This window comes from Anguilla anguilla, chromosome 9, assembly GCF_013347855.1.
Source record: "Anguilla anguilla isolate fAngAng1 chromosome 9, fAngAng1.pri, whole genome shotgun sequence".
Taxonomy (NCBI): Eukaryota; Metazoa; Chordata; class Actinopteri; order Anguilliformes; family Anguillidae; genus Anguilla; species Anguilla anguilla.
This window is the reverse complement of record NC_049209.1, coordinates 33,664,272-33,689,165: the sequence shown is the minus strand read 5'-3', so window position 1 is coordinate 33,689,165 and position 24,894 is coordinate 33,664,272. Positions and strand designations below refer to the sequence as shown.

The 24,894-nt window shown below is 41.0% G+C and overlaps 1 protein-coding gene across 3 annotated transcripts in view; it reads right to left on the bottom strand.

The window, feature by feature from the left end:
- Positions 1 to 7,946: 7,946 nt before the first annotated feature.
- LOC118236161 (glutamate receptor 1-like) overlaps positions 7,947 to 24,894 on the bottom strand; it is an 81,912-nt gene continuing 64,964 nt past the window's right edge. Inside the window, exons 12-16 of one of the 3 annotated variants that reach the window (XM_035434280.1) lie at positions 22,055 to 22,253; positions 21,153 to 21,400; positions 16,249 to 16,363; positions 12,627 to 12,761; positions 7,947 to 11,354 (exon numbers count right to left, since the gene is read on the bottom strand). In XM_035434280.1, the coding sequence (XP_035290171.1) occupies positions 11,187 to 11,354; positions 12,627 to 12,761; positions 16,249 to 16,363; positions 21,153 to 21,400; positions 22,055 to 22,253 (865 nt within the window). In that variant the 3' untranslated portion in view covers positions 7,947 to 11,186. Of the gene's footprint in view, positions 11,355 to 12,626; positions 12,762 to 16,248; positions 16,364 to 17,088; positions 17,204 to 21,152; positions 21,401 to 22,054; positions 22,254 to 24,894 lie in introns of those variants that run through there. The other 2 variants (XM_035434279.1, XR_004766998.1) reach the window with 2 other exon arrangements.

Genomic DNA, 24,894 nt, shown 5'->3' with positions numbered 1-24,894 from the left:
CACAGTGTTTTTAAAGGCCGGTTGCTTTTATTTATTTATTTTGGGTGAGGGGTTGTTTCATAATGCCATATGCCAATACTTTTCACTTTCAGTTGGCAAATTATCAGGGAAATGTTATCCCTCGTAATTCCCAAAGAAACCATGTGCACACAAGCAATGCAAGGGAGGAGAATATAAACAGTGAAATCTTAAAATGGAAGGTTTCTCCTGAAAGCTCCATATGTGCATTTTGCGAGATGCATTTGTGAAATGTAGTTCAATCATTTTCTTTGTTTGTTTGTTTTTTTTTGTTTTTTTTGTGTGCTTTTCTTTTTTCTTTTTTTAAAAACAGGCATAATGATTGAATCTCTCAACATATTAGCCTGAACAGTCCATTTTGTTGTGGAAGGACCCCTAGTTTCATTTAAAAAAATGAATAAAAAATGCATTCAGAAGGTTTTTTCCCCCCTGCAGAACAGAGCACAGACTGTAATGAAGCCAAGCTCTCTATCTTCCTAAAATGCAGCAATTGTTTTTTGTCCCCTGTAGTCTCTGGTTTTAATCTCAAGAACCCTATATTCCTCTTTGAATAAACCTGCATTATAAAGGATCTGTGATAAAATATTATAGCAAATAATTTTCATGAAAATATTTTCACTGCAACATATTTTTGTCATCCAGGCCATTTGTATTATGTTAATATTAGTTTTTTATGCCCGGTCTTCATAGGACAACCAGGGTACAATTATATTAACACCTGTCTAAAGATTCTTTTTTCAGTTTGATTTGTGGTATATATGTTTATACATACATATTAATTGGTGCCATACTGGTGGCTATAAACAGAAACTGTCCTTTCCCCTGTTTTTCGGGAGTGGTTGTGTTCATCGTAAAAGGTTTCACTGTCCATAAATGACATTGCATGTTGTTGGGAGGAACTAATGCAGCAGCAACCCAACTGTAAAGTATGATTGTTATGGTTGGGTTGCCAGGTTTTGTCTTACATCCTCCCAGGCATACGACAAAGGCAGTTTTGTCCTCCTGCTATGGACCACTGTCAACAGATGTGCAGTAACACAACCCAGGCCTGAATCTACAGTGTTTCAGCTATAATACCCAACAAACCCATTTCGGTGCCACTTGTGAGACCTACTGCTTACTTTATCCCACATAAAACATAGCAAGTCAAACAACAAAGATCATCTAACAGCATTTTTCAGGAGTTGGCATCTCCCCTTCTCTTGGAATATTCAAGCATCTTCAGCATACTTTAGTTTCAGAAGTCACACCAAACTCAGATTTGCAAGTGGCAACCACACTTGCACTAGCACTGAGTTTACGGTAAACTTAGGGGTAGTGTTCTGAAATTCTGCTGGATTGCTAGGCAGCGTGTTTTGTAGCATATTTTCTATTTTAAATTTGAGCTATTATGTTAATTATATATTGTTTATTATTGATTATTTTTGTTGTTGTTGTATTCCCCATTCTGCTTTGGCCCTGTCTTGGCTAGGTCTCACTTGTAAAAGAGATTTTAATCTCAGTGTGGCTTCCTAGTCAAATAAAAGTTTAATGATAGCCATTGCTATTAGCTGAGTATCTCTGCTTCCAGTCGTCTGAAGCCCAGCATTCGTACGTTATCCTTCAGCGGGTACTCGCAGTATTCTGTTTAGAGCTGTCCACTCAGGAATGGCATGCTGTACTGTGTACTGTGCTTTCATCCTCTTCTCCAGTCTGGCTCCCATCTGCTTAGCTGGCTTCACCTGACAGGGGAGCTGCAGCTACTCTTCCACAGGGAGTCTCAAGACCAGAGCAATATATAACATTGATAGCTTTTTGCTATATGCTGGTTTGGCTGTGACTGCAGAAATCCATGAAGCAGGGCAGGTACCTCTGCTCTTGTTGGTGGCAAATGAGTAACTTAGATGGGCTGGCCTGTTGTAATCAAAACGTATGCTGTTTTATGTTTGTGAGTGGTAAAACCCTGCAGAATTAAATCAGCATCTGTGTGTCATAGCTCTGTCGTAGGTAGTGAATATGCTATAGAATATTTTACTCCTCTCAAGAGCTTTCACCATCCAACTGACTTTTCTTTTACCGGAGGAGATACCGTGATCCTCAGGAAATTGAAAGCTCAGAAAAGCACGTTTTATATATTTCAGCAGGGAAAATCTTCATCCTCAGGCAGGAAGTTCTGGATTTGATGCAGGCCCATATCACTTCCCAGTGGAAGGAGATGAGAAGATGAGTGGCCAGAGATGAGATGGGGATCTTAATAATATCTTTAAATTATTCCATGATCTAATCTTGATATTAATATGCAATTAATGGGTGTAAAGTTACCTAAGTAATCTACTGATTAATTAGACTAATGTAAAAAAGAAAATGGTGAAAAGTGAACCACCATGAACAATGAACCTACTAGGAAATGTTTTTGGACATACACACGCACACATGCACAAGGACAGATCGTGACTAAATTTAATTCTGTACCTGCCCTCTGTCTACTAAGGACAATTCTCCTTCCAGATCGATGTGTACCGTCAAGGTTATTACGTGGTTCTTTTCAGGTTTAAAAAAAAAAAACAACCCTAATTTGTACAGTGAAGATGGAGAATAAATGCATCACGCCAGAGAGCCAATTGGAGAGTGCACTCTGTGATTGGCGAAATGAGGGACAGAAACGACGGACGCGTGTGAGGCGGGAGTACGAGGAAGTCACCGTGACCCTGTCACCGCCGTCTCTCTCTCTTTCTTACGAACGCGTCCACATTGGGACCTTTAATCCACTTATCCGTCTTCCCATCTCTCCTTCTCTCCCCGAGGCATTACCAGCCATATCTGGTCTCTGCACGGCCTGTTCAATTTTAGCGAGAAACACCAGAAAGTTTAATTCACAAGAAGAGGCCATGCAGCCCATTTAGGCTCACCCTTCGGACATCGCCTGGCTACACGAAACCTATGACGCATCTAAACACTACTGCCCGTTCAGTCTGGAATATTCCAGCTGAGGTCTCTCTTTCCTCTGTCAGCGCTGGTATTAGCTATCAGACGAGGCAGGAGCGTGCGTATTGAGCGTGTCCACTGCGATGTGCGGGGAGCCAGAATTCGGTTCGGCGCTGGTAGCGGCCGTCGGCGAGCGTGCCTTTGTTCGCAGTCGCTGAAATGAAATTTCCGCCCTTTGTCTCGGAACAGCGGCGTCTGAGTCACTCGTGGTGGGCGGCGGCAGCGGCGGTGCGCTCTTGATTGTCAGACCAGCGGAGGAGTCCACGGGGGACGCAGGAGTCTGATGCCCTTCAATCAATGACGCTCACACGGGAAACTAAAGCTGTTTATACACGAGCAGAAATTCAGGGTGTGTTTGCTGCTTTTACTCTCGACACACAAACACACACGCACACACACACTGACAAATACCCCCACACACATGCACACACACACCCACACATACGCACAAACACATACACACCCACTCACACGCACAAGCCAACACACATACACATACACATACACACACACACATTCTGTTCTGTTCAAGAAAGTGATGAAGTAACAACTGTTAATGCAGTCCACAGCAATTATTGCTGTCTATTATTCATATATTCATTTTATACATATTATAATAAACTGAGCTTCTGCTTGGAAGCATAATGGCTGTGTACGAACTGTGCTAGGATAGTATTATGCAAAGCGAGCTTAACAATTTAGTCAGCTAACCTCTATTAACATTTTGAAATAGCTCAGGCTTTGTGGAATCAGATTTCATCCAATATTACACCAAAAAACATTTCTCAATAATCAGCTGGCTAATCCCGTTTCATGAAATAACCCCTAGGTGTTCATCGAGCTTGAAACAAATCTTTGTGTGGCAATTTTATGCAAAACTAATCTCATAAACATATTGTCACAGCCTTGTTTCAGTTTCTTGTAAGAAACGAGAGCTAGGAAACAAACTGTGTGATTGACAATTTCAGCAAGGGCTGTTTGGAAACACAGTTGTGGAGCCACTCGTAGTGTCTAAACTTGAGTCATTCTAATTAATTATGACTCATAGGGAAGATTTACATGAAATGTATCAAAAACCAAAGATGGAGGGGACAACCTTTGATGATATAATTAGCAAAGAGGTGAAGTAATTAAGGACCTTTCCGTAAGTTTATCAGGTTTCAGAAAATGAAACTGACTGAGGATCACTTTCCATTATTTCACAAGAAACAAGCTACAAAAATACTACCGTTAAAAAAAAAAAAAAAACACAGACATTGAAATGTGACTGCATATGTTTTGGCAAATGCTAAAAAAAAAAAGAGGCAACGATTGTTACATTTTCAAGAAGCCTGTCAAAATGCAGGGGAGACTTGTGTGCTCGGAGAAATCAGCGCAGAAATGATGTTACTTCCCCTAGGCACGTAAGCAGTGATTGATCCCTTTTGTGCACGGGGCCATTTCTCACACAAACAGTGACATTAAAGGAAAACAAGAGCGCGGGAAAGCGCGGGGGGGGAAGGTGAGAGGAACTCCGACGAGCCCCCGACGTTCATCATCCTTGATGCGCGCGCTTTTTTTCTCTCTCTCTCTCCATAAATACCTAGCCTTCGCGCTCGGGATTGTGCCGACTTCATAGAGGGTATCTGGCAGGAATGAAATGTGCCACCCCAGATTTAAATCAAATGTTTTACTGGTGGGAGGTTTTTCTGAATCACGCAAGATTAATGTCAGGCAGGTTCAGGGGCCCGTTGGGTAGACGTATACACATTGTGGCGGATATTGAGGCATATATCATTCCCGTCATGATTCCGGGCATCGTGTGCAAGTGTGTTTGTGTGTGTGTGTGTGTGTGTGTTGTATATATGTGTGCATGCGTGCGTGTGTGTGTATGTGTTGGTATATGTGTGTGCGTGTGCGTGTGTTCCCTTAGAATGCGATTCTGATTGTCAGATAGATCTGTGTCTTATTGGCTGCTTGCATGTGCAGTGACAGTGTGCCTTGGCAATATCTGACCATGCTCATCGTAATTGAGAGAATGGGTGTGTGTTTGTGTGTGTGTAAGAGAGAGAAAGAGAGAGCAGGTGTTTGGGGGTTTATAATTCATAATATTATTCACCACATTATTCACCTATTTATTGAACATAAACATTGGCCACATTAGAACATTAAAATGTCATCAGTATAAATCATGAAAGAATGCATTTCCATGTATACTATTCACGGACATTTTTATCATCAGTTTTTACGCGCTGGTTTAGCACGCTTGGTCCCAGCTGCTGGGCTGTCCCGGCAATGTGAAATCCCCCATCAATCTGGGGCGACCACCAGCTGCTTCTTTTCACACCACGTCCCACCAGCTGCGGTCCTACTGCCCCCTCGGCCAGGAGACTGCGCCCGTGGCCCAGATGGAGCAGGCAGATTGGGGGGGGGGGGGACCAAGGTGAGTGCTGGCTGTGGAGGTTACCCCTCCGACTGAGACCGTCTTTCCCCCAGGAGTCCTCCTGGATGATTACGGCCTCATCCGGAGTACTGTTACTCCAATCACGAGCCTCGAAGGGCCAAGAACTGCCGGTTTTCCACCCTCCCTTTACCTGGGAGTCAGGTGTGAAGACCGTCTAGCCAATCAGCGGCTCTTAATTGGTCAGGTAATTACCCGGGAGGAAAGAAAGTCAGGGCCGGATTTTGAATTCGAGGGCCGGAGTTTTGAGTATCCGTGATCGAGAGGATTCCAAGCAGGTCGGCGCCGACTTGTCCCGGGTTCCAGGTGCCGTAGAAGTCTGCACGTGCGCTTTCCTTTCCTCTGCGAAAGATTTGCATCGCAGCGGCGCGATTCTAAGAAATTTCCCCACACTCAGATACATCATAATGGAGTTATAAAAGGGAGCGTCTCCACTCACAGAAGCCCAAACGAAAGCGTAATGATTTGTGATGGAGGGCCTAACCGACTGCTCCTCTCCCATGTCTGCCGAGAGAGCGGGACGTGAAAATGATAAAGCGCCGGGCTGTTCTCAATTACACGCCTCTTTTCCTCGCCACTCGGAGATATGGATTTGTTCTTTTATCGCCGGCTGTTAATATCAAATAGATACATCCTCTCTCTTTCCCCCTCTCCCTTCTCGTAGCACCGCACCGCCACCCGCTTTATGTGCTTATATACAACTGTCAAAAAAAATAAAAAATAAATAATAGTAATGAAGAAAGCTGTCGCCCCAGCCGCCTCCCTTACTGGTACTGCCAACATTTTTTAACATCTGTGTGGGCTTAAGTCAGCGAGTTTGCTCCCGTTGCATTATTGTCTGCCATTCCTTTAATTTACTGAGCGTGTGTGGTCTGTTCATAAAGTCTACAAAATGAGTGCATGCGTACTGTCCTTCCATCTCCACCTCCCCGCTCCCCTGTCCTCTTATCATTCCACTCCTCTTTTTCCTCCCCTCCTTCCTTCACTGCTTCATCCCCAGCTCTTCTCCTTTCCCTCTCCACCCTTCCTCTTCCCTCCCGACTCCTCTTCCCTCCTCCCCCCCCTCTCTCCTCTCCGTGCACAAAAAGGCTGATATTTTATTCTGCCGGTGTCCAGTCAGATCCAGTCACTCTCTGACACTCCACAGTGCCAGGCTGTCAGCTCTGTCTGCTCCCAGATAATTACCCCTCCTTTTTTCCCCTTAAATGATCCATCCCGGGAAACGAATATGAAATTAAGGGGGGGCAGAAGTAAATGGACAATCAAGCCAACATGATGAAACATGACTCGCGTAATTTAATTGAGGGCGTCTTCATTGCCCAAGCCCACAACTGTCTATTCAAATTTTTTTGTATCGCTGTTCAATGCTGCTGCTCTCAACAAGGTTTTTTTTGACTGTTCTGCACCTCTTGTCAATGTGCTACCCTGAGAAAGTATTGAATTTGAGAGCACATCACATTCAGTGAGTGTCTCTGGCCATTGTGAGATAGATGATAGGATGCATGATGCATTCAGGCTTCCACAGCCTGTTTGAATTAAATAATGCTTTTCAGTCAGGAGTGTGGATTCACAAAGGGGTTTTTGCCACAGTGCCGCCTGCTTCACTGGTTTTCAGATTTCAAAGCGGCCAAAGTTCACAAAATTGAATTTAATAATTGGGTGGGTGGGTCGACTGAAAGTTAGCAATGAAACGTCGACGGAAAGCAGGACGAGAAGCCTTTGTGAGTTTTCTGAGAAGTTTAAAAAGAAAAAAAAAACTCATTGTTATAAATAGTCCGAATATCACATTGCAAATTGTCCCTTTTGACTGCAGAGTGGCACTTTTTGAAGTTTTAATGAGGTAATTATGAATACAATGAGGAAAAAAGGGGAGTAATTGCAGGTCAGCTTCTGTATTTATCTTTTCTTTGCTGGTTCCCTGTGACAGTGATTACTGTACTGGCTCTTTGTTAATAAAGCGCACACACTGAGGTAGCAGAAAAGAAAATATGCAGAAAAATGGTGGCATTTAGTGTGCATTTCTGTCTCAGAGCTAAGAGGCAGTTCCTAGGTAACAGTTCCTATGTAACAGTTTGTAAATAACAGTTCCGTTCTGTTTTTCCACCACTCAGTAGATTCATAGAACCAGTAACGTTTCAGATGAAAATGTGTTTTTTTTATAAAAAAATTATTATTATTTGTTGTTTATGAGTGCACATACAGTATATGCCCATACTCAGGTCCTTTTCCCAGTGGTGGATAAGATCAGATTAGAGGCACTCGATAAGTCGGCCAATAAACGGCCTCCGCTCGGCCATTAACAGACTTGCCTGCCCAGAAGCGATCATAAAACAGTCCACTTCCAGAGTTCACGGATGCAATAACGTCAGGCGCTCACAGGAAGCACCCACTTTCTCTAAAACACGTTCATAATTGTCGGAACATTAGAAAAATACCCCTTCATTCCCACCTCTCTGCTCCTCCTCTACCTTCCTGCCATCCAACTAATGCACAAGAAGGAATATACAAATCGAAACAAATTGTATTTGGTTAAAAAAGTTTAATTCATTTATGAACCATATTTATTAACATAATCTTTTCCATTGGTAATAATTCAAGTCACATCTTGCTGTCATGGTAAAAAAAGAACATTATTATGAAGCTGAAATGAACACAAGGTAGGTCATAAGTCATTTACCTTTTTCGTATGTAAACAAACAGGTGACTTAGTGTTAGACTGAAAGTTCTCAAAAATGATAATTCTTCTTGAAATTTCCCATAGAAATTCCACAAAATCAACAAGACTAAACTTATGTTAAACTAAACTGGAAAGTCAATAATCCTGTCTACTTACTCAACACCATTTAACCAAATTGTTCCATGTGTACAACACCAACATTCACATGTTCTCCATACAATACAAATTTTTAATGTCTTTTTACAAATATAACTATGTATAAAAATGTCTTTCAAACTCAAGCAGAATGTCTTTCTTTGTGAAGTGCTATCTTTGTTGTGCTGTGCCATAGCAATCGCAAAATGCGGTGATAGAAACGATAAATAAATGAACTAAACAAACAAATAAATAACAATGAACATGAGCCTTCTCTGCTAGCCAATCAGTATCAGAGTGTACGTCTCCATTGGCAAAATAATGCACACATCTTGAAGTCAGAAAATAGCAGTAATTAGCTGCACGCTGCAAAATGTATTTTCCAAAAGATGCAATAAATAAAAGTTGAATTTTATCAGTACCAAACCTTGGATTATAACTACTGGTTTGGAATCAAACATATCAGGAAACTGAATCAAACATATCAGAGCACACATCATTTCCTACACAAAATGCAGCTGTTTGTGTGTGTGTGTGTTCCAGAGACATGCTGCGTAATATGGCTGTCGACCATTTGCTTGCAAGTGATGCTGTTACCAGTTGCACTGCCTTATGCAAAAATGTTTCTCTCTGAATCTAACGTAGCACCAAAATGTCCACCTGAACTCCACTTGAGGGGCTGGTATCTATCCAACCAGAAGCAACCAATGAGATGCTTGCAAATGTTATGTCCTTGGATATTTATGATTTTGTTCTACTTCCTTTTTCTCAAGGTAACAGCAACTGCATTAAATATTTAAAATTTCACATTAAATTTTATTTAAAAATAGCTGACGACGAAGCATTAGTTGCTTAACAAACTGATTAATATGTTAAACTCACATAGTCAAAATCACAAGTAAATGATATTTAAAACCATTATTAATCTTTCCAGTTCTTTTTAAATACAGAGGGAATGAATAAACTCTCACGGATGAGTGTGATAGTAGTGCTATTTGAAAGGCTTTGCATGGTTACATGAGTGTGTATTCAAGGTACTCATGCAGTCAGCTGTCCTACCCAACCTTGTTAACCCATTGAAGTGTAGGTTTTTTTTTTGAATGCTTTTTTTTTCTAAAATCTTTTTTTTCTAATTTTCTAAAAATGAGTGTTCTAGAACTCCATTGCCCTCAATTACCAGTAGTGACTGTTACATCAGCATTAGAATGTTCAGCTAAGAACATTACAATCACATATTTGTGATCTTACACCTTAAAGGGTTAATGCTGTGCCCACAAGTGCTGAACAAGATGGTGACACGCGACTCACTGATTGGCTGCTGTAAACATGAAAAAATGGACTTGACTGTCAAAATATAATACCCGGAGCAAAAAAAAAAAAAAGTACAATAAAACTGATGGTCAACATGCTAAAATCTCTGTACTTTGAGGCGATTGTTTAGTAAGAATGTGGATCTCAGCACAGTGCACTGTAGTACATTTTTTGTGTTTCCTCAGGGCACTCTAGCAACGCTCACTGGGTCGCGCAATATTTTTGTCTTTTGGTCCAATCTCTCCTCCTCTCCTATGCATAATTTAATGTGGCAGGTCTTTCTTTCACCATCAACAGGCTCCATCTTTGTAAAGGATGAAATGACAGCTAACTTTGTTATTTACAATATTTATGTCTATACATACATACGTACATACGCACAAACACACAGCCAAGCCTTGTTGGTTTGCATGGAAACTAAACAAAGAAGTACGTTGTCACTGTTCTACAAATGCTGCACACTTCCAAGTAATCCCATAAATCAAGCCCAGGAATACTTCTGCAGCCACGGCAAATATTCCTGAAGTGCATTAGACTGCTTGTCCCTCTCGAGCTGGGTATAAGCTTATGTTGTCTTACAAAGGAAATAAAAGACATTTCCGGCCAGCTGTGTTTGAAAGATATGGAAAACAGCTACGCTGGTTAATTCTTTTCCCGTGACTGAGTTCAACCTGACTGCGGAATAAGGACTAACTGTAATCTTGTGGAAAATGAACACCCCTTTCTTGGTGATCTAGTATGCCCAGCTCTCCAAACAACATCCACAATACCTACAAAACCTAATGCTGCAGCACCAGCCAAAAGAGAAAATGATATATATATAGTTTCTTTCTGCTCAGAAAATTATACCCCGATTGCAATTTATATTTAACTTTATATTAACTCATAATTAAATGCAAGGAATGGTTATGTAGGCTAAATCAAATTTTGATTCATTTGGTCAATAGGGTGCACATACACTTGGACATATTCCATTTGAGGGGGGAAAAATCGCACAAAAACCTTATTGACTGAGTAGTTGAGTTTAGGAATAGATAATCCACTGCAGTGCACTGTGCTCATCCAACACCACCAGCACTTCTGTCACACAAAGACATACATTTTACTGCATAAACAGCACGTCTGTGATAGGAGGCATTAGGAGGAAAAAAACAGGCTTTTAATACACTTGTCATGTGATGCGGTATTAAGGAAAAAGGAATATTGGCAAACAACAGTTCAACACTGATAATTATCCAAATATCACATGTGGAGAAAAAGTAAACAGGACTAAAGAACAGGCACAGAGAAGAAAGTGTCGCATTTTTTGGGGGGGGGGGGGGGGGGGCAGTCTTCCCATTTCTTGACACAAAATGTACACTTCTTAAAGTTCTGACGGGACGGGTTCCTTATTGCAGCAGACGATCATTTTTAAACAAACAATTTTTCTTTAAAAAAGTGTTTTTTTTTTGTCTTTTTTATTTATTTATCAGTAGCAATAGTTCATAGTCTGTCGTAGTTCCGAGAGTCCATTTTGGCAGTAGGTCTTGATGGACGTGCAGATAGCCGCAGTGCAACCCTTCTTCCGCTGTTGTCCTTTGCGTCGCCTGTCGCTGGCGTGGACGTATGGCGTGGTTGCCGCGGTCACGGCGTATGGACGCGTCACATCCCGGACGCGCCCAGGCCCATGTCGCCCGCGTGGCTCATGCACGGCAGAGTCTGCGCCGCTTTGGGGAAGTCGTGCGCCACCACGCGCCCGTTCTCCCCCCCGGCCCCGTTCCCGCTCGCCCGGTTCAGGGTGGAGCTCGTCATTGCCTCGTTGATGATTTGCTGAAATGGAGCGGGGAGGGGGGGAGGGGGCATTAAAATCAAATCCCAACATCGAAACTCACCACCTGTCTGCTGCTCCAGAGGTGGAAAATCCAGGTTCAGAAGGTAAAAGTCCTCCCCAGTGTTTTGTTCCAATCACCTGGATTCACTATTTAGCTCTTTTTTTCAGCCAGGAGGTAGAACTAATTAGTGAAATCAGCTGGATGAGTTCATGGGTGGAAGGACTTTTTCTTTCTGACCCCTGGATGTTTCTACCTCTGTAAAGGTGTACCAGACTGTATATGCTTTCATTTTATCATGTTAACGGATGCTTTTACCTGTAAAATAATACCAAATAAATAAAATGAAGTTTCATGTGTTATTTAACATGTTGACATTGTTTCTTTCACTCTTTTTGTGGAGTTTAATTTGTATTAAACCCAGGGCCCAGTGCTTCATAATTCTCAAAAACTGTAGAGCCATTCAGTTAGGTCAGAGAGTAAAAGGTTAGACCTGACCCTCCTCCTAATTATCAAAGCATGGCTGCATTGTTGTTTCCGAAAATTGACTTGCATTAGATCATTATGATGAAAGCCTCTTGGCTTTAAACTGTGGCTAATGATCTGTATTCTGGGGATGTGAACGTTCAATTACTTAATTCCAGCACGCTGCATCGAAAGCAGAGGATTATGCTCTTCAGAAACAGACTCATTTATTTAACTGACAATGATTTCCACTTTGATGCTATAAGTAGTGTTCAGGTAATGTGACTTCTCTGTCATATTGATCTCGGTAAATATTCACAAAATGCGATTATGATGATTTGTTGTACAGTAGTGGGCGCATTTCAAGAACGCTGCGGGAATATCATGGCGGCATTGTTTAAAAAAAAGCAATTGTGTAGAGAGGTTTGTGGTAATGGCAGAATATTTAGGTATTTTTGTCGGCGCAACATAGAAGCATAACACTTAAGAGTGTGGTAAGTTAATGCAGGGGTCTGGTCTTGGAGGGCCTCCCTGCTGGCTTTTGTGATTTTCTTTCAATCAGCAGCCAATTTAGGCCTCTGAAATAATTCGTGCGGACTCTTTAGCCAAACATGAGTGCAGTGAAACACTTAAGCACCGGAAACAAATCAAAAACTAGCAAATAGAGCAGCCCTCCAGGGCTTGAGCTTGATCCCTAGTTTAGCGTGGTAGCAGGCCTCTGCTCTGTAACGGTAGAAGGACCCAGAACACCTCCTGTGGGCTGACTCGGTTGACCAGTGAAAAGGTCCAGAGCTATGCAAACAGAGACCTTCATTCTCATGGACTCGGTTCTGGACTTGTAGCAGAACTCGACCAGGGCCACGAGCATGGCCAGGCCCAGCCCTCCAATCAGGATGTAGAAGACTCCGGCCACATTGCTGAGGCTCAGAGCGCTGGTTTTGTCCTGCAACAGGGAAGAGAAGTCAAACACCCTCACACACAGGTTTCAGCACAGCCTCATCATTTCAACCTCGTCTAATTTCCACACCGATATATTATAATATTATCGTTTTCAAGTACATATTGTTGCATGTTTTCAAATTAGATTTCACTTTTTCTAATTTTGCTGAAGCAATGCAATATTACATTTTAAACAGATATGAACTGTAGGCAGTTGTATTTTAACTGGTATATATATATATATATATATATATATATATATACACACACATAACTTAACATTTACCAATATTGATTAACTATCAATTGTTAACAAGTAATTAATTCATTAGACATGTAATATTCTTGTTGGCAATGATAAAGAATAAAGAAGTGTACTAAGACTAACATCAACATGCACATCAACATGCACAGGTCACACACTCAGGATAAATGCAGTCATCTACAGAGTATAGCTGGCTAGCAAGTATCGAACCTAATTTATACAAAAGAAACTTACAGTAAAAAACATAAACATCACTATTTTAATCTCTGTCTCCACTATCAGCAGTAATTGATTATGGGCTGTGGGTGTGGGACGTCCTGACTTTTCAGTGGTGGACACCATGCAGGAATGAAACATCAGCTGTCTTTCAGGAGATTTCTTCGGGGTTCAGGCCAAAACAGAGGGTTTCTACAAACAACAGATAGGACTGGGTGCCTCTTCTGTACGGTGTCCATTTTAGGACTTTTATGATTCCTCCCGTTTCTTTCTAAACTCCCTTTTAGCAAACTAACTGAGAGGGTGGGAGTTCTCAAAGGATGGAACAGGAATTAAACAACGATAGTTACTTCTATTTATGGTATATACACACATGTCAGGTGGCAGGCTATTTATTTAAACCATTAACTGCTAACAACCACTTTTGCCTTACATATACGTAGATTGTTGTCAAACTGGAACAAACCAGCTCCATCTATCTGCATGGCTGCTTCACTTCCTGTTTGGTAGCAATAAGTGGATACAGCTTCATCTGTTCTAAACAGATTAACATAAATTTTGACAAAAAATTAGTTCCTTGTAACTTGGAGGCACATATGACCTAAAATGGACACCGTGTTTCCGAGTGGTCTTTATTATGGGCAGGGCTTTTTTAGGTATGACATCACAAGAGAGGGGCAGTAGGTCTCAATCACATGCAGTTTGGTGACCGAGTCAAAGGGCTCACGTACGAACATTAGATTCTCATCCAGTAGCATGCATGTTCCAACATAGAGGGAAACAATGGGGGTGGGGCTATACAATCAAAAAAATACTGCGTTTCTCTCCAAACTGCCATTTACACTTTTATGTTTTGTTTGTTTAGTCAGGGTGATGCAGGGAGAATGATGTTGCTTGCATTATGGATAAGAACTTATGAATTAGTATAATGGGAATTAATCACATTTTCTTTATTTAATCCTTGGGGGAAATTGTGGCTTCTGTTTCCTCAAGATGCAAAGCAGATAATTCAGACAAATGGGCAGCAAATAAATTACCGTACTTGCTAATTATTTTAAATTCCTCTAAACTCTCAATATTGTTGTTGGTCAGCAAGTGCAGCATGAGTAAGTAGTTTATTCTTGTCCCCACTAAAAGGACTTTCTGTTCGATGGAAAGCAAGGGACCTACAGTACATTTGTTTGTTTGCTTAAGAATGCAGACATGATGTTTTCTGTCTCCTTTCCAGTAACGATCTGTGATTAATGAAGGAAATGGGTCACAGAGATAGTTTACACAGAAGGTTGTCATAACCCTGTTTCATTGTGTTTGTAAATTCAGTTTATCTTTAACTTTGGTTCATAATTAAATGCATTTTTTTTCTTCCACAAGCATATTTGGTGAGTTTAACAAAAGTAACATTATAAGTGTATATAGTATACATTGTTTTTTTTACATTGCCATTGGCCACCACTCTGAACATGTATTCATAACATAACCACAATATGCTGTCTTTGGTTTTCTGCTAGTGTCTTAACTTCAATCACCTTTTATGGTGCCACACCCCTATTAATAGCTTTATACTGCCATTACTGTTGTATGCCGCAGTATAGTTCAAGTCCACTTTAGCAGCTGCCTTATGTTGTGTCCATATAAAGAAAATGGTTGTCTTTCGATAAACAGGAAATCACTTGTTTCCACTTGGGTCCATTGCATTCTGAAGCTTATATAACCATCTGCTGAAAATACATGAGCTGATTGAAATGCAGAACCAGCCCTATTTTCACGAAATGAAACATGAAATGAGCCAATGGGATGTGTGCGGGTGCACTAGAGATGCACCAATCAAATACTTTCTCACATTACGGTGCTTGTTGTTAGCTACCTGAAAATGGAAGACGATAAACTGATTTGAGCACTTGCAAAGATTATCTCTCTGATGCGTACTGCAAATGTCAAAAGAGAAAGAGAGGAGAGGAGGAGGGACAAGCCCCCCCCTCCCCCAGTAAAAAAGGGGGGTGTTCTCTTTACCTTATTCTCTTTACCTCATGTGTCCTTTCAGCACGGTCATGCATCACCAATTACATTTATTGGAAGGCAGCATTAGTCCAATCAACACAGCGACTGGACCACTCTTTTCTCATTAGCACAGATAACCTAGTTTTTCTCAGGACCGCCTCAAAGTAACACAGAGACTATCGGTCCACCGAGGGCAAACAGGTAGTGAGAGAAGGCGCCAGCCGACTCAGCATCATCAATCGCCTCGATTACTTTTTTTTTTTTTTTGGGAACCCCCCAGGGCTCTTTTCCTCTGTCTCAGCTGTGCTCAAAAGATTATTCAGAGATCTGTCAGAATCCGTTAAGACTCTTTTTCAGGCATTTTAAACTTCATCTGTCATCTTTAAGAAGACACAGTTCACTGTCCCTGTTGTTCAGGTTGATCTTGCTGTTACAGGACAGAGGGAGGGATTTTTTTATTAGAATTTTTTCTTGATATATGCATATTATAAAATTTTAGTGTAACAATTAATTTTGTTCAGTGATTTCTTTCATAAATAGGGTTGTAAATTTAGAGTATACTGTAGTCTATATGGCATTTATGTCGTGTTTAATTTGTATTCTTATTTGCACCCCACAATAACTATAATTTTGTGCATTGTGTAAACAAACAAAAAAAATTTCAGAAACTGTTCACAGATATATATCATTCTGATTGTTTTATTGATTTGGATTGATTTTTATTTTCGTTTGATCGATGGGTTAATTCACTGTCTATCGATTGACTGGTTGTGGATATCATTTTTCAGAAATGTTGCAATTCACCTAAACCATAATGCAAAGGCTGGTTAATAGAGGGGTGGGGAAAGGATGGGGCGGGGCGGGGCGGGGTGGGGCGGGGCTGGGGGGGTGGGGGACCTGTTCAGGTAAATGGCAGGTTGGAGAGTCAGCGGGGAGGCCGGGGGGGGGGGCCTTCAAAGAGGCGGAGAGACTGATCTCGGTGTTGGGTCGGAAAACCGAGCGCTGGACTGACCTTTCTTGCGGAGTCCTTGCTTCCACATTCCCCCTTATCGTACCACCATTTGTTTTTCAGTTTGTCTAAGATGGCTTGCTCATTGAGCTTCAACACCGCTAGATTTACTGGGATTCTTCAGTCGTGGGGAAATAACATAAATAACATTGTTTCATGTTATTTTATGTTATTCGGCAGCAGAGTAGACATACACACCCATGAAAATATATTTAGATATTCTAGGTGAATATAAATAAGACAAGAAATTATCACAGTCATAGTCTGGCACATTGTGAAAGTGATATGCATTAATACTCCATCTAGCCATTTAGTCCTTTCTCCCTACTGCGAGATGTGTATTACTATATCACTTTGGGTAACCGGCAAACAGTAAACACTCGGTTATGTATGAAAATGTCCTTTTTAATTCCCTGCAGACCAGCCAGGACAGAGGGGCAAATGGACTTGGACATCAGATCTCAACGAAAAAATCCAAGAACCTCAAAAATGGTATGGGTGTGAAACCCGATTGCAGATATTCCCTTATAAATTTGCCGGATCACTTTGCGACTACAATCGATGGTGATTTAGACACCTGTCCTGCAATCATTTAAAAAAAAAAATGTTATATTAGACTGAGGACTGCGGAGAAAAGTCTTCCAAGATGTTAGATGGTACTATAAATGAAAAAGAAAAGAAATGTCAAATCTTTTCCTCCCACCCCAGGGTTGGGTCGAGCTTCGGAGGTCGGGCGGGTGGGAGGGGAATGGTGGGGCGGTGGCCGACGTGTTTGCTTAAACGCGGTTGCCGGTTACCCCCCGTGTGATTGGTTACCGCCGGATGGCTCATTCTGGCGCTGACCTTGGAGTCACCTCCCCCGCTGCCGCACTCTCCCTTGTCGTACCACCATTTGTTTTTCAATTTGTCCAACAGGCCCTGCTCGTTCAGTTTTAACACTGCCAGGTTTACTGGGTTTCTTGAAATGATAAAATAATAACCGGTCAACATTAATCGAGATGCTGTTAATGGGGGAGATACAGATTGAGATATGTGAATCAACAGTCCCTTTAATGCTCTTTTTTTTGTCATTGCAAAGTTTCGTCTAACATACTGGGTTATATACCGTGGCACTGTCTGCTTCCGCAGCTTAGAAGTCCAAATTAGAAAGCAGTTGTGATATGAATAATAATAAAGAAAAAAATCTGTCTCTGCTTTAATGGAAAATTATGCCCAGTGGCCATACTAAACCAGATTTTACCAAGCAAGACATATGAGAAGGATTTTCAGGAAGGAAGTCAAATATCAGCAATGTGCAGAGTGGCATTGCCGCTTTCAAAGTCTGACTAACCCTTCAGAAGTTTCCCAGTGTGCATACAAGGTTCCCCTGGGTGAAGGAAGCACAGGTCTATGCGTTCAATCCTAGCTCCATATTGATGCATTGCCAATATGAGTGACTGGGCATTAATAACATGGATTTGAAATTGACAGAGGGACACCAATGCTGACACCAGAATCTGATTTTACTCTCGTTCCTGGGCTGCCAGCGTTTCAGGTCTATTTTTTTCGGGTGCAAGCAACGAGATGGAAAGTGCTTTTCAATTACAGATGTATCTTCCTCCCTTTCCTTAACTTCCTGTTCACCAGTTGCTGACCTGCTATGGACAGCGTTTCTTTGCATTGTCAGCCAGAATGCAAACAATACTGGCAGTAGCGCACAGTTCACTGTGTCCTGTAGCAGGCGTCTTTCTCAGTAAAACCCCCCGAATTCTTTCTTTTCTGCGACTCAGAAAGAAAGAAGTCAGTTTCTTTATGGGTGATGGACAGAAATCCACATCTGGTTTCGTGAAACTGGTTCTGATGAGAATTACTTTTTTTTTTTTTTTTTTTGGAGGCGGCAGTGTTCTGGTGAGATGATTTCAGCCTGGGTTCAATCAATGCCTTCCTTAACTCTGACTTACAAATGAACACATTTCGTATTTCTCCATTGCGCTAAGCACATAATCAAAATTAAATCGGCGTGTAAACATCCTTCGACAATTTCTTTGCATTTATTTGTCAGTCAAAAAAGGAAGGAGAAACGTTGACTGAATCCAGGCCTTTCTCAACTAAAAATGATACTGATGATTATATTATGTGAGGAAATTCTGAAAATGTCTAAAGACAGAAAGGAAGGAACCCCATTCTTACTACGAGGTTCATGTGTAACATCACATTCACATTGTCAGATGCTATCAAACATATCAGGTGTGCTCGTTTTCAGTGAAATCCATGAGGATCATTTGAAAAGCACTGAGCGTAACAGGAAAGATGGAAGGCTTGTCCAATTCCTACAGTCTCTTTGGGGTAATAAAATCAAATATCACATTCAGAGAACCGTCTGCATTGCTGGCCAGGCCACATACAGGAGGATCTCTGAGATATTCATGTATTGGGTATTTTGGGAGATCTTTCTGAACTGCGAAATGTTCTACCCCAAAAGGTGGTACAACAAATGCATAAATTTTAAGAATCCGAATGCCTTATTCATCCGATTCCTCAGCTAAATTACTGAAGGAGCTCATCAAATGGCCCTCATAATGCATATCTCCTTTTAAAAAATAATCATAATCAAATTGCAAAAACATGCTGATTACGGTGGCTACGCCCTCTTGTCGACCCCAGAATGATGTTGAACACATTGCTGAATTCATAATGGTGGATTCTGTGGAGTTTTGCCCTGTTTCTGAGGAATAAATTTCAGCAAGCATCACAGTTTTCAGGTCTTACGCATCATATGTGAGCTCAGCAGAGAGCTTATTGAGTCATCAGGCTAGGCTCAGCTTCAGTATCTACAGTGTGAAGTGGCTGATGGGTAAAAACACCCGCCAGGCAGGATGTTTGTCAATAACAGGGCCATTGAAATGGCAGGCACAGGCAATTGGGTACGATTTAAATGCTTTTTGTAGGAAGTCCCGATTTTAGGATTGGGACTGGCACTCTGACAACAAGACCTCCAAATACAGAATTGAAAGTACCCGCTCAGTACCAAGAATTATTAAGATTTCAGAAAAAATGTGGCATACGACCACTACCACTACTACAACCAATTCCACTACCATTACTACTACTACTACTACAACTACTACTACTGCTAATAATAATAATATTATAATGGGTAAGCAACGGGTCTTGTAACCTAATAGTCACAGATTCGGCCCCAGCGTAGGACACTGCTTTTGTACCCTTGAGTAAGCTCATTAACCTGTAATGCTTCAGTATAAACCCAGCTCTACAAACGGGTACCATTTAAACGCTATGTAAAAAGTTGTGTCTGCTAAATTCCTGTAATGTAATAATAATAATAATAATAATAATAATAATAATAAATGTAATACTTGCTTAAATTCATTCATTCAGCTGACCACAGGAGTTCCCCGAGCCACCCTTGTCCCCCAGCCATCCACCAAATATATGAATTTCAGCTATCAGTTTACCTTCCTTCCCCAAAACATTTTTATATGCAAGATGGGTCAACTAAAAAAACAATAATAAAAATAGTGACTTAACTGCTGGGTCATGTCAATGTGAGATGTGAATTTGTAGGATTCTTACCATACAATTAAGATTTTTTTAAATACCCCTCCACTTATTTTCAGTGTATACAGTGCCCGAAGAAACTATTCACACCCCTTTTTAAAAGTTGCAAATGTTCTTGCCTCAGAGCCTAGAGCCTACACACACAGACACACACTCACACACACACCTTTGCTATAGAACTCCTAAATTCGTTCAGGAACAGAAAAAGCATTATTAAAACCACACAATTAGTTGAATGGCCTTTGTGTGCAAAAATAATGGTTTTTGGAATGGAATTTCACACATCCATCTCTGTAAGCTAAATTTACTTGTCTTTCATGATGTGGATTCATATTGTGGAGTCCTATTTTAAGAGAGTAATTTTCATGAATTGCCTGATTCATGTTCCGGGGCAACAAAATATGAAAGCTCTTCAAGGGGTGAATAGTTTCTTCCTTCCTTGAACATCACTTACATTAATATTTAACAACCTCATATCAGTGCAGATATTTTAGACATTTGGTTAGGATCCCTTCTTGATTTCATATGCCCCGTGTTCTACAAGATGTGATGAAAATGCAAATTTTACTTTATACAAAATTCAAAGTTAAAATATAAAAATGCTCATACGTTTCTGCAAATATATTGTACTTAGTTTAGTCAAAGTTTTTGCAATGAGCATTTTTGTTGCCTTTTTATATACCACATTTTTAAACTATCAGAATAAAATGATTTCAACCTCTTATAAATTCTCCTTATGCGCTTAGTGTGTGTGTGGTACGCTGAATGAAAGAAAATGCACTCTGTTCTGTGTAGTAATATAAGAGAAGGGCATATGAAAGTTAGAGGTATTTCCTGAAGTTAACATTGAGCACAGACATCTCAAAGTCAGTTTATGCACATGCAGATAGAACCTGCCTCATAGTCACAGCTTCGTAATCACAATGTCATCAACATTCTGGCGTTTGAATGGTGAAAGAGGATGCGCACGATTAGCAATAGCGAATTATGTCGTTATTATCACTGTTTAGCCTTTACTGGACAGGCTGCGGTGTGTCTCACTTTCACGACCAAAATACTTTCTTTGTTTTTCAGCTGCACTGGAACATTTTTTTAGTGTACTGAATGTCTTAGGCAGACTCAGTCACCATGAAATCGCCCCCACACAGTTACTCAGTAAAATGTCCAATGTTACTTCAACTCTGACAGAGGACATATGAGTCCAATATGAGGACCATATGTACTCTGTAAGAGTTAATTTAACACTGAACATTATACTGGGCATTTCATCAGTGCTCCATTTTTCAAAAAGCATGCACATCCTTAACCGCGTAACAACGACGGCTGACGGTCGCCGGGGTGACACATACCTTAGCGCCGAACCCTTGGGCGTGGCCACTCCGTAGCCCTTGGAGTCGAGGTTGCCCCCCACTTTCATGGTGTCGCACGGTTTCCGCTGCTCGATGTACTCGTTCATGGTGGACTCCAGCAGGTAGGCGTACTTCCCCTTTGACCTCCTCACTCTCGCCACGCCCTCGTCCGTCGTCTTCACGAAGACCGACGGGTCGGCAGACTTCATGTACGACCACATCTTCTCGAAAACAGCGATCTTTGACCTCTGTGGGAAAAAACGAAAGTCTTTGTGAATGAATGGAGAGGTGAATGGTAGAATAAGTACAGTCACAGAGCTCAGTGATTCCACATCTCCTTCACTGACACCGTCATCATTCATCCTTGCTGGACTAACACAAATGGCTAACAACTCTGAACAACAAATACACTTTCCCTGTTTAGTCTGGTTAAATGTATGGCAGAGGAAATTTTTTTGCTGGGGAGGATTTTTCTTTTTTTATTGCATATGACAAAACTAATAATCTGAATACTTATGAACGGGTTTCTTCCAGAGACTTTTTCAATTCATCCTCACCACCACCACCATCCTACAGCAGTCACCACAATGTTCTGTTGACTCTTGCACACCTTTAAACAGCACATATCCTGAGTAGTGGTTGCCAATAATAAATAAATAAATGATGGTGCACACGGCTTTGCCTGTGGGCTCAATGGACAAGACAATATAACTCAATCAGTGGAAACTAAATGAGAGATCTTGCTCAGAAATTGTAGTATGACACTGAAAGTGATTGGAGGTTTCCTAAACTCATAATTGGTGAGGCTCCTACTAGCTTAAAACCCCACACTCATCGATAAAAGAGGGAAGCTCCACCCATTTAGGGATCGATTTCCCGCTCATTTCTCGATGAGCCCTCACCCTGAAGAAGTCCTTGGTGGAGCCCCCGTCCAGGGTCCCGTAGGCGATCTCGGTCTGCTTGGCCAGGTCGTCGGCGCTCTCGATGGGCGACACCATCCTCTCCACCGTGAGGAAGGCTGCCAGGTTGGCCGTGTACGAGGAGATGATGATGAGGGTGAAGAACCACCAAACCCCTCCCACGATGCGCCCAGAAAGAGACCTGCAAAGGCACAGCAGCACAAACAGCTCTGGCTGACCATGGAAACATTCAGCACTTACAAAACGGAGAAAAAAAACCCTGTAATTTAAGGTAATTTATTTGCATCTAAATTATTCCACTGTGACTAAATACATAATTGTGCGTTTCCTGGTAATATTGCAAATAGATGTTGGATTTAATGAATTTTAATTCTCTTAAGAGTCCTGGGTGTGGGAAAATGGAACCATCTAAAATTTCCATATCTGACCAACATTTTTCATTTTAAGCTTGAAATAAAAATAAACATTGGGTTTAAGGCAAAAGAAAGTAACTGTGCACTGTGAATCTTGTGCAAACTTGATTTCAGCCCAGTCTCAAACAGACCCCTCTGGACTCGCAGACTATGGGCTCACAGAGTTTAATGGCGTACCTCCGGGGGCAGGAGAGTCCACAGGTGTATAAGGGCTTGACTTATGACATCACCCATCACATGACATGTTGCTGAGAGATGGAGGCACAGCCTTTCTCAAATGAACATGAGGAGAGGAAGACGCGAGTCATCCACCAGGCGCATAGGAAGCGTAAATACCCAGGGGGTGCCTTAACAAGGGTTTCTGAGATGTTAACTGAGCAGCTTTGAAATAAGTGAATTAATGAAATGGGGGAAATGACATGAGACGGGGGCGAAGTGAGAAGAAAGGAAATATGTCGTTTTTTTTATCGTGGGTTCAGGCAGTGTGTCATGAAATTACAGCAGTTATGAATAAGGCTGGTTATGTGTCATGGACAAAATCGCCTAAAGTCAAGGAGTAGTCACAGCATAATTGTTGAAAATCACCAAAAACCGAAAAGAGACAGAAATCATGGACTGAGCGTTTTAAAAAAAACATTAACTGTATTAACCAATAGATCTCATGCACAGCAGTGGGAAATTATTAAAATAACATGGGAAATTGTACGGAACGGAATCCTAACGAGTGCTTTAAGTTTTTTTTTAAAAGACCTTGTAGTCTGTACTTAAAGTTACAATCTCGAAGATTTCCGTTTCGTTCTCTTTGGCGGTACCAATGGCGAAAAGCAGTAATTGCAGGTGTATTTTTGGACCTCACTTCCCAGAGATCCAACCGGATCCAACCAGTGTCGCCTGTGTGACGTCAGTCTGTTGGCACCTGGGCCACGCAAACTATAACACTTAGTATTTACTGAATAAAAAATGGTTGTTATAAAAGTAACGTTATGTGCATACTCATTCATTGTCTGACATTAGCCTAACTTAAGCTGTCTTTACACTGCTGAGCCGGGTTAAAATGCTGTAGCAGACCTGGGGTAGAATTAGTGATGATCAATTTTTTTTCGTGAATGATTGTTGCGTGATATTTTTGAAACAACTGCCTTGCAAAATGTTACCCTTGGTGTTTCTGGTTTTGCTAGCTAAACTGTTCAAGGATAAAGCTGAGCTGGGTGTTAAATTGGCAATCAGAACAAGAAGAATAAAACAAAAACAAAGGAGATTTCATCAAAAAAGGGCATCAGGACTGAAGGAACATATGAGGAAGCGTAATAAAATAATAACAATGCTAATCCATACTGCCGTATTCTTTTATTTAGTTTTAGTTTTAGACCCGGCTCTGCTCCACCTATACCCCGGCTTTATTCCAATCTTTAAACTTGATGGCAATGTAAATAGCGGTAACGTTAAGGCCAGTTCGGATCAATGATTCGCAACGAGACAAAACGGTTTTAGAATGTTGCAGAGAAAATTTCAGCAACTGCAACGTTGCAACAAGGTAGCATATTACATTCGAGAGACGGTTTGCGAGGTCGGTACCGGTTGGTAGCGTTGGCTAACGTTTTTTATAATTGTTAGCTGACATTAGATTGTGTTATTTACATTAGCTAGCTAGCTAACTCAACGTTACCTGATATGAGAGATGGATACTGTGCGCAACGTTGTCTAAACTAATGTTGCCTTTCTTGACATGGTCCGGTAGCTAGCGTTAGCCGTGCAAATTGCTATGTAATTTAGTAACGTTACATTGTCATCAAATGTAATATGAAATCTACATCAACAAATAATATGACCTCTCATGTTACACAAAAACTTTTTAGGGTTCCATAACCCCCCCTTCTCTGTTATTGTAACGCTGGCAGACACCGGGAAAAAACAGTACGCCGCTCACACACAAGTGAGTTGAACAGCGAGCCTGTTGTGTTAGCTCCGCCTACCCTCTCTGGCGGACTAACCACTGATGGGTGATGGAAAACACGTCACTAACTATGCGCCGCTTGTGATTTTTTCCTGGGAATGTCGCCACAGACACCCAGTTCTTTAATCATAAATTATAATAATAATAATAATATAAATTAATATAATAATATTCTTAATCACCATTGTTTTACCTAATTTGGCAATAGATAGTGACTTAATAGACATTTATTTGAATGAAAATCTTCGAGATTATTACTTTAACTTAAATTGCTTCAGTATACATCCAGCTACATAAATGGATACTATGGAAAAATACAGAAAAGTTGTGTCTGCTCAATGGCAGTAATGCAAACTACTGTTCTATGTTATCTTTTTAAAAGAAAATATAAACCCTACAATTTCTCAATAGATATATTGCTTTATGCATTCTACCATATTTGAACAAAATCCTCC